Raw genomic sequence first — 15,541 nt, forward strand, 5'->3', positions numbered from 1 at the left:
AGTGGGAATCGGCTTTTGAGGAAATACCCAGCACTCTCATCCCTTTAGAGACCTACACCTAAAGCCTCTTTTTGGGGCCAGGAGTGGGCTGTGGACCCTGTAAAAGACCTCAGGTACACCCTGTAAGGATCTTACATTTGAGAGGCCCCCAGAGGTGACCAGCCCAAACAGGGAAAGCAGGGAGACCCATCTGGGATCTTTGAGTCCATAGGGTTTCTTCAAATGACAGCTGAGGCAAAATGCCAACAGAAACGAAAAGCAGTTTGAAAGGAGAATTGCCTGTGTTCAAGCACACAGCCCCCTGGGCAGCCCCCGAGGCATCTCTGTGAAACACAATTTGAAAATCACCCAGATTTCTCACTTTCCCACTCAACCATCAGCGGAGATCTCTTTGAAGAATGGTACAAGAGTAGACAGGAAAAAAAATCCACAAAACTTGGAGTTAGAACCCCTAGGTCTGAGTTTCAGCTCAGCCATTTATGAGATGTGGGACCTGGAGGAAATGATCTCATTGAGCCTCACTTTTCTCATCTGTAAAACAGGCAGACTTTTGACCCTATAGGCTTGTTGTGAGAGTTAAGTGTGACGGTATATATTCAAGTATTCTATGAACAAAGAATTGCTATACTTTTATAATTATTGTTATATGGAATATGGAAATATTGTTATTGATAAGAAAGTTTTATGTACTTGTTATGACAGAACGTATTTATTTTCCTCCCTCCTTCCTCTCTTCCCTCCTTTCCTTCTTCCCTCCCTCCTTTACTCCTTCTCTCCCCTTCTCTCTTCCCTCCCTCTCCCTTCCTCCTTCCCTTCCTTCCTTCCTTCTAACAGTTATTAAGCACCAAACCTTGTGATAAATGTTCAGATGTGTAAGATACAATCTCTGCCTGCACAAAAATCATTGTTCTAGTGGGGAAAGACACTGAATTTGAATACTGTCAATGTTGGGCTACTACGTGCAAGGATTCTGGGCCAGCAGGGTTAGTGATGAAGGCTGGGACTGCCAGAGGAAGGGACTACTTCCTCTAATTTTCCACAGGTGCCATAAGGGCTGCATGTGGCCTTGATATAGAGTTTGCTAAAAGGAAACCCAGGGTCTCCTGGATCTCTAAGAATGAGCCTTTAATACTGCCACTGATGGTCTAAAAAAGGGCTTTCTAAGATACATGAAGTTAGGAAAAAGCATATCCAGTATTGTCAGAATTTTGCTTTTGCAAAACCAAAAGCAATCATTTTCTCTCTCTCTCTTTCTCTCTCTCTCTGTAATAAAACTATAAAGGAAAGTTATAAAAATTTTATGTTAATCTAAGGGGTACCTGGTAATACCCTGTTTGGGGTAAAGAATCTCTCCATCTTAGGAAAGCTAAGCAACTTGCTCAAAGTCACCTTGGCAGGGGTTGCCAGAGCCAGGGCTGGAGCCCATGTCAGAACCTGGTCCCACACCCCCCCCTCAGTGCCCCACTCTGCCGTTGGCCCAAAGCCCTGCAAGGAACGTACCTGCATAGCTCATGAAGTTGTTGTAAGGCGTATTGAAGAAGCTATGAAAGCCACAGGTATCATTCCCTGGCCCTGGGTCCCCACAAGACTTGTGTTTTGGTGCTGGGTTGGTGTCACTGCAGAGGTCTCCCGTCTCAAAGGAGGGCTCTGTCTCCATGCAGGGGTCACTGCAGGACTGGATTTCTGAGATGCCTCGGAAGATGTGGTAGAGGCCCAGGCTGTGCCCAATTTCATGGATCATGGTGTGGGTATGTCCAGGAATGCCATAGAAAGATGGGTTCAAGACAATGCCACCTGCAAGGAGAAGACCAGAGGGTGAGGCAAGCTGAGCACTCTGCTTCACAGTGCAAGAACCCTAAGATCAATCAAGGGCAAAAGGGGTGCCGCCCCAAATACCCACAGACTTCTCCACCCCATGACTCCACTGCCCTGAGAGATATTGTGATTTGTGCCATGAATCATCAGTTATCAGAGGAGGAAGGACACTCAGGAGTCATTTTGTGCAATCCCTTCGCTTTTTAGATGAGAATACCGATGCCTAGAGAGGGAAGATGACTTAGCCAAGGTGGTCTCAAACTACTTAAAAGGTAAGGTCTGGCTGGAATTCAGAGATGTGTGATTTGATTTCTGGGCCAATAAACTGTAGAAAGTCAGAAATGCCCTGGTGTAGTTTCTAAATATCTGTGCATTCTAATGAAGCACTCACAGTCAGATACTTTGGGCTCCAGTCTTAATTCTGCACTAACTTGGCCTGTGACATTGGGCAAGTCAGTCAGATCTCTGACTCCCATTTCTTTATCTCCGAAATTGAGCTGATGATCTGAGAGGGAACACACAGGAAGGCCAGCACCATGCTGTACTGTTCACCAATAAAACAGTGATCATCATGGCCAATGTTTCCTGAACCTTTACTAGTGTCCACAGGCCCTGTGCTAAGAATTCCGTGTGTATACTCATACTTACTCATCTCCAACTAAATGAGAGAGGCAGTGATTCTTAGAAAGGTGAAGTAAGTGGCCCGTGACCAAAGAGCTGGAAGATGTGGAGCTGGAATTTGAACCAAAGTTCCTTGGGTTCTGCAGCTGGAGCTTCTGCTTATACCTACCTCGGGGCCTAGAATACGGCATCTCATTAAAAGTGTACTGAATTTTTGCTGATTCCTGACCCATCTAAAGAGGTTTTCTGAGGTTTAATAGCCACATGTAAGAAGCTAACATAGCACCTGACACACAGCAAGAGCTTGACTTTCTAAGGACTTGCTGCTTTAAGTGTGGTTTGAGGACAGGTGGCACCAACATGTGGGAGCTTGCTAGGAATGTGCCACCCAGGCCCCACCCCAAACCTATGGAATCAGAATTTGTATTTTAACCAAATCCCAGGTGATCTGTACATACCGTCTAACTTGAGAAGCCATGGTCTACGCTACATGTCCTAGCTTAGTGACAAAATATAGGGAACTACTCATAATAGATTCAATAAATAGGATCTGTTTCATGTTCATTTAAAGCATTGGAGAGACGACACACTGGTTGACAGAACAGAGATTAACCTTAAAGAACCTGATATTTTTAGGGGAAGGCTAATATTCAGGTCTGAGTAACCTTGCAAGTAGTGACTTTTCAGTGCAGAGAGGTATCAAAGAATGGCGAGGTAGTGGAGCCTTATTGATTTGGACTTGCCAGGTTAGAGCAGGAGTTGGGGGGTGGGAGGGGCTTATCTTGGGCAGAATTGCCCAACAGGGAGCTTTCTCAGTCAGGGTGCTCACGGAATCTTTTAATTCTGAACTTCTCAGGGTCTTCTAGCACAAAGATAGACACATGAGACGGTATTGGGGCGGGCAGGGCAGTGTGCATGCATGTGTTTGAAGAGAGAGAGGCAGAGGCCGGGAGGAAGAGAAATTGAGACAGGAAATCTCTCCCAATTATTTTCTGTCAATCATAATATGAAATAGAATCCCCTTTCTACCCCTGGCTTTTTCCAGGGAATCAAGGCATAACAGCAGGAAAAGAAGGTAAAAAAATATGGTTCCAATAAATTGTGTTTGATTGGTGCTACTGCAGAGGAATTGCTTATGATCAGCATCTCTCAGGACAGGGAGGTTGCCTGAGAGGCCAGCTGGAGTCAATCTGACCTGGGTTGGAACTTTGGTTACAATTCACACTGGCTGTGTGATCTTGGAACACTGACTTTGCATCTCTGAGCACCCTTTTCTTCAGCTATAAAATGGGGGTGATAAAAGCTATGCACTCAAATATTTTCCTAAAGGATTCAATGTACACAAATGTGGCTGGCACTCAGTAGCTACATAATCTTAGTTTCCTTACAGTCCTTTCCCAGTCTAAGCTTTTAGGTTGCAAAATATATCACATTCTAGTGTTCCAATCTGGACCATACTGCATCTTGCATTTCAATCTTATTAAATACATGCTGGATTTATGGACAAGAGAAAGAAAAAAAAATACAAACAAAAAGAATGCATTTCCTGAGACAAGAAGAAGGATCGAGAAGGTTGTTAAGACAGGAAATGTGTTCATTTATTTTCTCTTCAGCACCTCGACTTGATTCTGCCTAATAAAAACTTGATTGAAACCTGCCCCATGAAGGTGGTCACTAAGGTTTGAGGCAGGCTTGTTATATTTTGTTTACTTGTCTATTGGACTGAAATGGGCTGAGGAGGTGGGTGGAGTTTTCCACAAGCGTGAGAAGTGTTGCACCAGTGAGGAGCCTAGGACCTGGGTTAATATGCTATTTCAAATGGAGGAAGGTAGAAGGAACAAACTCAGAGTCAGGGTGCTTTTATGGTATTGTTATCTCCACCATTATGCTACAGAGAGTAACACTCCAAAGCTGAAGTGAATTTTTGAGTGTCAAATAGCTAGTACATTGACAGAGCTGAATTTAAGTACAGGATTTGTGTGAGCCCCAGATCTATGCTCCTTCAACTGTCCTTTAAGGAATTCATCTCAACATGCATGTATGGAGCACCTGCTATGCACAAACCCTGTGGGGGATATTAGGACCTTACACAGCAAGGTTCATTAGTCTTAGTGGAACCAAGAGTGGTCAAGGTGAAGCTATGTATGTCTAGAAAATATGGTCATCGCCTTTCCCCCAAGCAGGTTCCTGATCCAAAATCTTCTTGTCCACATTTACTCAAGGAGCAGCTTCTATATGCAAGCTGTTGTGTTTTATGTTGAGGACAGCAGGACAAGTCAGTTGAAACAGAGGCTCAACTTTATGCTTATCTAGAAAGGCAGGGAGAGAGGGTTTCATTCATCAATTCATTTATTTATTCATCCAAAAGATATTGATTGAGTACCATTTGACAGATGAGAAACTAAGGCTCAGAGAATTGCAGTAACTGACCCAAGAAGAGGTGGAGCCAGGAATCACTGCCTTTATGCTCACAGATGATAAATCTGACTGCAGAGATTGTATGAACGTTAAGTATGGGGAGGCTATAGTTAGGAAGAAAATTGGGGAAGCAAGGGTCTGAAGTTGCGGTGAAGAGTCAGGCTAGGAGTGGACTCAGAGAGGATGAGCTTGCCAGAAGTACTCTTGCTCCCCAAATTGCCAGCTTGAACCCTCTTAAGAGTAGCCAGGTACCTTTGAGCTATGGCATTAAAGGATCTCTAGGCCTATCCAATATGGTAACCATTGGTATTAGAAAGGTAGAGAGATCTTCCAGGGGCCCATCTGCAATGAGCTCTTCAGTCCTAGTCCATGTAAAGTGATAAGGAACATATATTTTAGAATCAGAAGATGGTTCAAGACTTGCCTGTACCCTTATCAGCTATGTGAAGTTGGACAAGTCACTTCACCTCTCTGTGTTTCCATTTCCTCACGTAATATGGCTGAGGCAGAGCCAATAACCATCAAAGACTAGCCTTAAGGCCTTGAACAAATCACTCTGGAAATCTGTGACCTAGGAACTCCACAGGGTTGGGAGGCACCAAAATCAAACAACGCATTTGAAAGTATTTCCCAACCTCTGGTGGGTGCTAAAATCAGCAGCAATAATGTTGCTGATTCTCTGACTCTCCAAGAAGCTTCAACATTCAAGTAATGGGATGTGGGACCCCACAGGTGTTTCTAGGGTTGATGATGGGATTATACATTTAATGTCCAGGCTGGCCCTGTTCATTTTACCTCATCACTTTCCTCCTTACCCCTTTCTGCTGAGCCACAGCACTGAGTCTGAGTCCTGTTTCACTGCTTTTCTTAAAAGGCAAAATAGCTTGAGCCTGACATCATCTTGAAGTACTATAACATGCTATGGATTTATAGCTTTCCATATTCCTGGTTCTGCGCCAGTCTCTGAAATTTGTAGAATTATCAGGTGTATTTTTCTCAAACTTTTGAAGCCTGCTATTCAACCGTTCTACCACTTGGATTGTGGCCCTTTTAGTTGCTTTCCAATAGGACAGAATTTCAGAGCTGAGAAAGGTCTTTGGAAGCTATCTATTCCAACCTGCTCATTTAAAATCTGGGGAAATTTGAGACTTGGGGAAAGAAAGAAACTTGCTTAATGCCACACATAGTACTAAATAAAGTCATAGCTAAGAGTAGCCATGTATCTTGACTCTATCCAGCCTGATTCCAGTATATCACACTGATGGATGGTCATATAAGCTGATAAGCTTAACATCCTCAAGCCTTTGTAAATTGCACACTGTCTTTTGACTAGCCTCTCTCTGTCTATCTACCCACCCATCATCTAACTCAGGTTTTCTCAAGGTCAGTGCAATTGACATTTTGAATCATATAACTTTTTGGGTAGGGGACTCTGTTCCACATTATAGGACATTTAGTGGCATTGCTGGTGTCTACCCATTAGATGCCAATAGCCTCCTCCTTTTGTAACAAGCAAAAGTGTCTCTTCCAGACATTGCCAATTGTCCCCGGGGATAAAATCACCTCTGACTGGGAACCTGTAGTTATTTAGCTTTGTTTCTGTATCTGTTTATTCACACAAGCACACACATGCACACACACACAACACACAACTTGTTTTCATCTTAAAAACAATTGGGAAATGAGAGCAGTCTAAAGGGAACAAAGTCAAAGATTTGTTTCTGTGTAACTTAATCATTTGAAGTTGCAGAATTTCTGATCTCCGAGATATTGTGAATTTAAAGCACTGGATCCTAGATGGATGCGTGGGAAGACAGGCAGACCAGAGGATGTCTACAGCACCATTTCTCTGCTGAGCTCTAACATTCCTAGAGGAGCTGTTCACTGGGTCATTATTATTCATTATGGTGAATAATGGGGTCATTGTATCAAAGGGGCAATGGTTAAATAACTGTACTGCTCTCAATGGAATATTACGTGACCATTAAAAAATCTCATCTTTAGAGAGATGGAAATAACCCAGAGGGATGCCTTTTTGTTGCGATGTTAAGTGAAAAAAAGTTGAATGGGAAGTAATCATGAAGACTCCTGCAACATGGAAAATGTAGACAGCATAATATCAAGAAAAAAGGGATAAATTGCATCTATGCTATGATTTCAAATATGTACAAGTAAAGAATGCATGTCTACATATAGATGTGTACTGGAAGAGAGCATGGAAAAATCAAAATTAAAGAACTACGATGTTTGCTTACAGGGTCTGGTTGCTTACAGGGTCTGGTTCAGAAACCATTGTCATTTCTGACTTCTGTAATTGTTTGTATAAACATATCTCTTGTTTATGGATATGTGTAATTTGATGCAAGAAGAGTTCCTGGTGGTGCTGATGGGTGGAACATGGAAGAACAAGGAGTTCTTACAACCTCACTTTCTCTTGCCTCTTGGTGTCTGTTGAGCCAAACCATAACTTGCCATGCCAGCACTATGTGGTTACCAGGCTGAGAAGATAGTTGCATGAATTAAGAGGCAGGGGGAATAGAGAGACAGCAATCAATGGGTAAAGAGACGGAAATTTGAATTCTGTTTATGGCTTTGCCACTGATTTGTGTGCAAGCTTGTATAAGACCCATGCCTTCTCTGGGTCTCAGTGACCATGTAGTTGTAAAACAGTGCTAATAATATTGTTATTTCCTTTAGAACATTGCTGGGTGGTCAAAACGAGATGATGAAAGTTACAAAGTTTTGTAAATTAAAAAGTGATAAGTAAATGGGTTGTTCACCTCCACCACCACCATCATGATCATCATCATCATGGTCACCATCATTGCTACTATCCCAATTTCCTCCTCAAGAAGTCTCTAAGACTCACCTAAATGCATTAGGGCCTCCTTGTCCCACGGCCAAGTTGCTACTCCTGCTAACTCCTCCTCTGAGGAGTTTGCAAAGAAGATATTGAGGTGTGTTGATCCATCCAATCTAAGAAGGTTCTTCAGTTCATTAACATCCAAGTAGGCTCTGAAATAGACAAAGAACCTTGGCAATTACCACCCAATTAATTAAGACCTATCCTATAATTGCCAGGAAGTTTTCTAAGCACTTTATAAACATCTACTCATTAAATTAACCCAGTAATATATAAGAGAATAGAAGGGAAAGTGGGATTAGCCCATTTTATAGATAAGGAAATTAAGTTTAAAAATTTATCAAAGTTTCTAAGCTTATAAATAGCAGAGTTACATTTGAACCTAGATTTATCTATAGTCAGTACCTGAACCCCAAAGGACTCTGCCATATTGGCTGAGGACAGGGCCACACATGGGGCATAGGTCAAGAGAACAGACCATGATAGAGACAACATGTACCTTCATCTTGGCTCCTTCCCTCCTTCACTATGAACCTGGGATCATTCATTTGGCAAATACAAGGGCTGTGCTAAGAGGCCTGCTTTGCAATATTTTTTATCAACCTTGCAAGAAGGCATTATTCCATTTTCAAAATGAGCAACATGTAGCCTGATGTTCTTAAATAAGTTGCTCCACGTTACAGAACTGTCTAGCTCAGAAACCTATGAACTTTACACTGGGACATCATGCTGCCTCCCATAGGTTATTGTGCATTTTGTACTCATATATTTGCAAGATGGACTAAAAGGGATATTGTGATTTGTGGTAGCTGCCATTCTAGACTCAGAAAATTGACTCTGGAAAGTGAATTAACTCCCATGCTACACCATCAACCCTAATACATTGAACAAACATACTTAATTTTTCTTATTAGAAAAATTGTAGGTTTATGGAAATATCATGCATAAAATACAGAGTTCCCATACACTGTCCTATTATTAACACCTTGCATTAGTGAACCAAACTTTGGGAAGAGAAACAAATGGTCTATGTGAAGATACTGGCATCTCCTGGGTGCTCAATAAATGTGAACACTTTCCTTGCAGAGTTATGACTCTATCAAAACAGAAGCTAAAGGTGAGGGACATTGTCCTTCTTTCGGTCCACATTTTATGTCTGCCATCATGCATTTTAGGGATTCTGGTGAGCAGCTGATAATTATTCTTGAGTATTGTAGAAAATGAATCAATGAATAAATGAGTATAAACATAAGCAAGCAGGCAGCTTGATGTAGTAGATGGGATGAATCTATGGACAATGATATTTCATACTTGTTGGACCCTTTTCTGTGCCTGGGCTTTAAATCGTTCATCTCCTTTTATCCTCTTCCTAGCACTGGGGTAAGTAGTGTTATTTATCCCCATTTTCCAGAGGAGGAAACAGAGGCTTAAAGAACTGTCAGACCTTGCCTAGGTCACACAGTACAGCTAGATGGTGGTTTCCTTCTAACTAATGCTGTCTCTCCACAGGAGGCTCATGCAGAGCCTGGCCACCAGCACATACTGATCATCGCACCCATCTCTTTCCCTCTTGGCACCATAGACAGTCTCCCCATTTGAGGAGTGCAGTCCAAGCCCTGCAGCACAGCCTGCACATCCCTGCCTCCTCTGCAGCCTCAGCGCCCTCTGCTCTGTCTCTTCCCTTCCCCCTGCCTGCCAGTCGCACCTCTGCACCCACCACAATGCTCAGTCCTTCTGTGCCTCTAGGTACTTCTGTCCCTCTGCCTGGGACTCTGCTCCCCATTTGGTCCATCTGATGGACAAGTCTAAAGCCCCTTCTGGTATCACCCCTTCAGGTGGGCTTCCTTGATTTCCATCTCACTTCTGTCTCATCCCCTTACCACCTCTGGATGTGTCCCCCTCCTCTTAGTGCATGTTCTTTTTTTTTTTTCTTAATTTTTAAAAATATTTATTTATTTATTTATTTTCCCCCTTCCCCTCCTCCTACCCTGCTATTTTTTGGCTGTCTATTTTGTCTTCTCTTCTCATTTTCTTTCCTCTAGGATTCACTGGGATTCGATCCTGGAGGCCTCTGATGGGGAGAGAGGTTCCCTCCACCTCAGTTCCTGGTTTCTGCTGTGCTTCACCTTGACTCTTCCCTTGTCTCTCTTCTGATGCATCATCCCTTGCTCCATGACTCACTTGCACGTGGCACAGGCTCACCATGTGGGCACTCGTGCAGGCACTCGTGTGGGCACTGGCTCACCATGCAGGCATGCTTTCTCTTCTTCTTTTTCACCAGGAGGCTCCAGGGATCGAACCCAGGTCCTCCCATATGGTAGGTGGAAGCTCTATCACTTGAGCCACATCCACTTCCCATTAGTGCATGTTCTTACAAGAGTTTAATTAATCATTTCATCCCTCTATATCTACCACTCTTTTGTGGGTACCTGGGAAGAAGAACTGTGCCTTACTCTCATCTCTGTTCACCTGGTTCTTAGCACAGGGCTTGACACCTAGGGAGCACTCAGTGAATGCTGGTGGAGTCTAAATTAGGGAATATAAAAGGTAAAATATTTAGGTCCTACAGTCAGTTTTCAGCAGTTCTTGAGTGTGAGGCTTCGGTTTCCTTACCAATATACTGGGATTGGTAACAGCTGCCTGGGGCTCCAAGTTGCCTTTCCCTGGGTTGTAAAGCTACACCCCTATCTCGAAACAAATAGGACATGTCAGAGACCTAGAGCAGACTGCAGTGCCTTCGAACAGTGCCTTCCTGGCCACCCTAGGCTCATGAGACCAAATGTTAATCTGAACATGACTTTCACAACATTTCATAAAAAGATCAACCTGAGTTGGAGGTGCAGGCATGAGGCAGGAAAGGCTGCAACCATGTCTATATGGAGCCGACTAATTCCAGGGACAGATCCCTGAGCTCAGATAGTGACCAGAAAACGTGCTGCTGAGCCCTCCTCTCCCCCACGATCCCACCTTCAGCTTCTTAGACTGGAAACTTCTATGTCTGCTCTATGGTCAAAGAAGGGAAAGAACAAGGAGGAAGCAAACCTTCATTAAGTGCTTGCTGTATGCCAGCCCCTGTGGGAGCTACATACGTTGTTCTATCTCTGGGCAGTATTCAAAGCAACATTCAGAGTGGTTAAGATAGCTGGCTCTCAAACCAGTGTTCCTGGTTTAAATGCAGCTCTTCCACTTGATCTTTGCGTGACCCCAGCCAATTTACTTATCTCCCCATGCCCTAGTTTTCTTACTAGCAAAACAAGGGTGATAATAGTCCTTACTATACAGAGTTGTTCAGAGAAGTAAGGGAGTAAAGGTGTGTAAAATGCTTAGAATGATGCCTGGCCCATAGAAACCCGTTAGCTTTTCCACTATTTGTTCCCATCTTACAGATGATGGGATAGAGGTTCTGAGATCACATAACAGTGACAAGGCCAAGTGCAAATTCAGATGGCACTGTGCTATCTCCAATTGCAACAAATATTCCACATCAAGGCAAGTTGTTGGTGGGGTGAAAGTATGGGAATCCTGTATTTTATACAGGATTGTTCCATAAACCCACAACTTCTCTAATAAAGAAAAACAATCCAGATGGGACCAATTCTTCCTATAAACCCTCCCCCCCAACCCCCTTATTTTCCAAGCTCATCCAGGGGAAAAGGGAAACAATGTGTGGCAGGAAAATGAAAACACAGAGGAGCCGAGATTTTCTTGGATCAGCCCTTTCTACATTATTTATTATTTTTTAATTGATTTGTCCATTTCCATCAAGCTTTCTCTCAGGCAGAGAACACAAATGTTATTAGAGAAAGTCACCTCTCTGCCCCTTCCTCTAGGATGAGAATGTTTCATGAGAAGAAGAGAAGAGATGGGTAGGGAAGGGGGGAGTCATTTTAATTGGTTGTTTATTCACTTGTAACTGCAGAAGCCAGTCTTTTCAGGGAGTGGAATTTATCCTAGCCCAAAGCAGAGATGTGGGACATTGGAGATGCTTCCTTACTTGTGTGTGGCTTTATCTTGTTGGTTGTTGTGTTTTTGTTTTTGTTTTTCTTTCATACTTTGGGAAGCCTCCATTTACAATGGGGGAAGAATCCAGGACACCCAACCAGACCCCTGGCCCCGCTGCTTTCTTCCTTCCCCATCTCTCTTGGGGTACCTACCCAAAGGAAAACAGCTCTGTGGCTAAAACTATTCCTTCTTCTGGCTAAAGTCTTCTCACCAATATATGACAAGTTGAGTTTCTCCCACTGTATCAGGGAACAACCCTGAGCACATCTAAAGACATTCTGGTATCAGCTCTCCAAGAACATGTCTGATTCCCATTTCACTTCCACCTCACCTCCTTACCACCTCTAGCCTGGGGTCACTTGGTTTCCCATTTGGCAACTTTTGGGAAGGCTGACTCTGCAAATATATATTGTAAATTGGTTAAATTTATTTTTAAAAATCATTCCCTCCCTGCCACAAAGCCAAAATTCTCTGTGTTTAATAACTAATTTATGTACCAGTATCACCAGAGTTGGACAGACAGAACTTATCCACGGGCAAGTTGATATACCTCTCTGCATCTTCAGCTCTTGGGGATACTGGCAGGAATAATGAGATAGCTCATCACAGTTTTGGGCACACACTCCTGAAGTGTGAGTTCTGAAAGTCCTTCTCTCTGTGCCCTGTCCCCTTCCCTATTTTCTCCTCCTGGGAAAGGTCCGGAGCTTACAGTTGGCCTCTGTGTAACTCTCCTAGTGTCAGCTTTCACCTCTTCCCTTCTCTACCCAACCTTCTTCCTCCCCCTGCAACCTCAACTATTCAATTCTCATGGGTTGCTCATCAAGAACTCCTGGCTTTCCCTATCCATCCTATACCCAATTATGCCCATTCTCGAAGCATGGTCATCAGTTTCCTTCCTCTGCCTCAGAATCCCTCTTTCTCAATTTCAGTCTTTTAAAATCATTGCCTCTCTGCACACCCAGCTTACCTGTGATGCACTTGATCTATCCTTTCCTGATCACCTTCACCTGTAAAATGGGGCTGATGAGGTCCACCTCTCAGGGCTATCAGGAGGACTAGAGGTAACACAAAGTGCCTAATGTGATGCTTGGCACATAGACGGCAATCATGGATGAGTACAGGCTATTTTTATTACATTATTATTAATTCAAATACAATTATTAGCAAAACCAAAATCATCATCAATTCTAGCTAAAAATGATTTCTCCTCCTCTGTACCTCCTACTTTTGATTATAGTTTTTCACCTTGTTTGGCATTATCATAGCTGTGTAAGCATCTGTCTTCTTCCTCAGGCTGGGAGCTTCTAGCAAGTGGGCCCCAAGTTATTATCATCTCTGTCATTCAAGGGAAAGGGCAGTCACCGATTGGCAGCTATGGAGAACTTCTCTCTTGAATCACATCATTTCAAAACAGGATGGGTTTACCGGTGAGGATGCCCAGGGCTCAGGGAAGTGAAGTGACTTGGACAAGGTCACATATCAAATAAGGAGCATAGAAAGACCTGGCAAAGGACCTCTCTACACTAGCCTGTGTACAGCAGCAATGTTATCCCAAATAGAAAAATCACCTCTTCCTTTAGGTGGACGTAACTTCCTTCGAGTCTGCACAACTTGGACAGCCAAGTTTGGGACGGATCATAGGCCCCCATTTGCCCCTCAGCTGGGCACCCCAGTGTAGAACCTGTGTGCATGAATTTCTGACTTCTTCCCACTACAGCATGCCAACGGCTCTGCAGCTCAGGTCCACATCTAGTGAGGGAGTTTGTGAACAAGATGAGGATTTTCTAAATTATGGTCTGCAGAAGACTAAATCTACAAGATGATTTAAAGAAGAAGAAGTTCCCAAGTCAAATGGTTTAGGACATGCTGTATTAAGCAAAGATATATATTTAATAGCAAGAATTTTTGGAGTCTTTAATATGCAAAACAGGAGCGGGACAGCTAGTATATGAAGTATTTCCCAAACATATTTGACCATAATCCTCTGCCCCCATTTCACTTTTGCCAAAAAACAAGTAACAGTACAAGCAGCACAGTTTGGGCAATATTAGGCTAGATTTGAATGTTTCTCCTAACTTAGATCCTCTCCCTGAGTTTCCCTTCAAAAGATACATCTTGGTGTCCCTTTTATTCCTGCAAAATCCATGCACCTGGGCCCTGCTGTGAAGGTTGTGGGTACCCTGGAATGTCTGTTTCAGGGGCCCCAGCCCCATAGTGCCAAGGCACCCAGACTTTACCCCTCTGCCAGAACTGCATTTCAAAGCCGTGAGTGCAGTTCTGGAAGGAGATCAAAGCTCTCTCAACTCAACTGTCATTAGAATATTTTCATTATGCATCTCACTTGCTAGTGAGTGCCAACAACATATTTCCTAAATGCATTGGCCCCAGATAGTACAACTCTGTAATAATCTGAATGAGAGGGCTGTCAGAGCCTGTTTTATTGAAAGAGAAGCAAAAGGAAACTACATTCAAAAGGCAAAACAACAACAAATCCCTTAAATGAAATCATGGAAAATGAATGTAAGAGGGCCCAAGTTTTTCCAACTGTAGAAGCTTAATACACTGGTTCTCCCGTATTACAGAAGGTTAGTCAGAGGTACGGCTCACAGTGAGCTCAGAACAAGAATGACCAGTCTTTATTTCTATTCCTCTCCAAAGCAGGTTACCCAGGGCAGAAATGAGAGCTGTGGAGATCCTTGAGAAAACACAAGCCAAAGTCTGGTCCCAGGACTGGGTGCAGACTGGGCAAAGGGATGGTGCTTGCCAAGGGCTGATGCCCTCAAATGGAGGAAAGTTTGTAGGAGTTGAATCCTGACTGGGAATGAGGGTCACTTCCAGGCTAGAGTCTGGTGACCATTCTCTTAGACAAAAAGACTAAGAATACCTATTGCTATTTTAAAAAAAGCTACATCTTATGAGAGACAGGCCAGAATCCAAAACCTCCCTCTTCCAACAAGAGACCCTGGGATATTGGGTAGTGACTCACAGTCTCTGTCTAAACCTCAATTTCTTTATCATAAAATGGGGATTGAAACATTCAACTGAGAAAGGACGATGTAAAAATGCAAGGAGGTAAAACATGAGAAAGTGCCTAGAAGAGCGCCCAATGCATGAAAAGGCCCCAAGTTGCATAAATTTTCCTTTTAGTTTCCTCATGGAACCAAAGGAAACTAGCTTAGCTCTCAAATGCCTGTTGTATCTCCATTCCAACAGTGAATCCTGGTTCCCATCACTGGACCAATGTGTCTATCCTCCTTCCAGGATGCTGTCCTGTTTCTCCAGCCCATTCAGCAGATCCTGTAATATCTCCCATTTCCAAATTCTGATTGCAACCTATCATTTCCAGGGAATGTCTCAAGCCCATGAATGACTACTCGATTTTCAGAACACACTAGACCATTTGAAAATGATTATCAAATATAAAGATCAAAGACACTCAAGGCAAGTCATTAAATCAACATAAACCTCAGAATGTTTATTGCATCCATATCCTTGATCCAAATAACAAGCTTTCTCTAAGCTGTGACTGGTTCTAAAACCTGGATTTTGTACTTTATCCAATGGGTCCTAATATTCTGGACTTTATTTTTTTTCTTAGTTTTATCTTCAGAAATGTCTGAGTTTGCCTCCCTTGTCTTGAAAAAGATTCTCGGGGTGGGGGTGGGGCATTCTTTGAGAGTTTATTAAGTTGTTGGAATCCTGAATGATTGGTTTTCAAAGGAAAAAAAAGCTTTTGTATGGATGCTTGACACACAGTCTAAGAAAAATATAACAGCACCAACTGAATTTAAAAATTGATCTTTCTTTCATTTGCTTATTGAA

At 43.0% G+C, this 15,541-nt stretch overlaps 1 protein-coding gene across 1 annotated transcript in view; it reads right to left on the minus strand.

The window, feature by feature from the left end:
* PAPPA (pappalysin 1) overlaps positions 1 to 15,541 on the minus strand; it is a 245,348-nt gene that overhangs the window by 182,994 nt on the left and 46,813 nt on the right. Inside the window, exons 3-4 of the mRNA XM_058302490.2 lie at positions 7,724 to 7,869; positions 1,501 to 1,794 (exon numbers count right to left, since the gene is read on the minus strand). Coding sequence (XP_058158473.1) covers positions 1,501 to 1,794; positions 7,724 to 7,869 — 440 coding nt within the window. The remainder of the gene's footprint in view (positions 1 to 1,500; positions 1,795 to 7,723; positions 7,870 to 15,541) is intronic.

Source organism: Dasypus novemcinctus, chromosome 8 (genome assembly GCF_030445035.2).
Source record: "Dasypus novemcinctus isolate mDasNov1 chromosome 8, mDasNov1.1.hap2, whole genome shotgun sequence".
In the NCBI taxonomy this organism is placed as follows: Eukaryota; Metazoa; Chordata; class Mammalia; order Cingulata; family Dasypodidae; genus Dasypus; species Dasypus novemcinctus.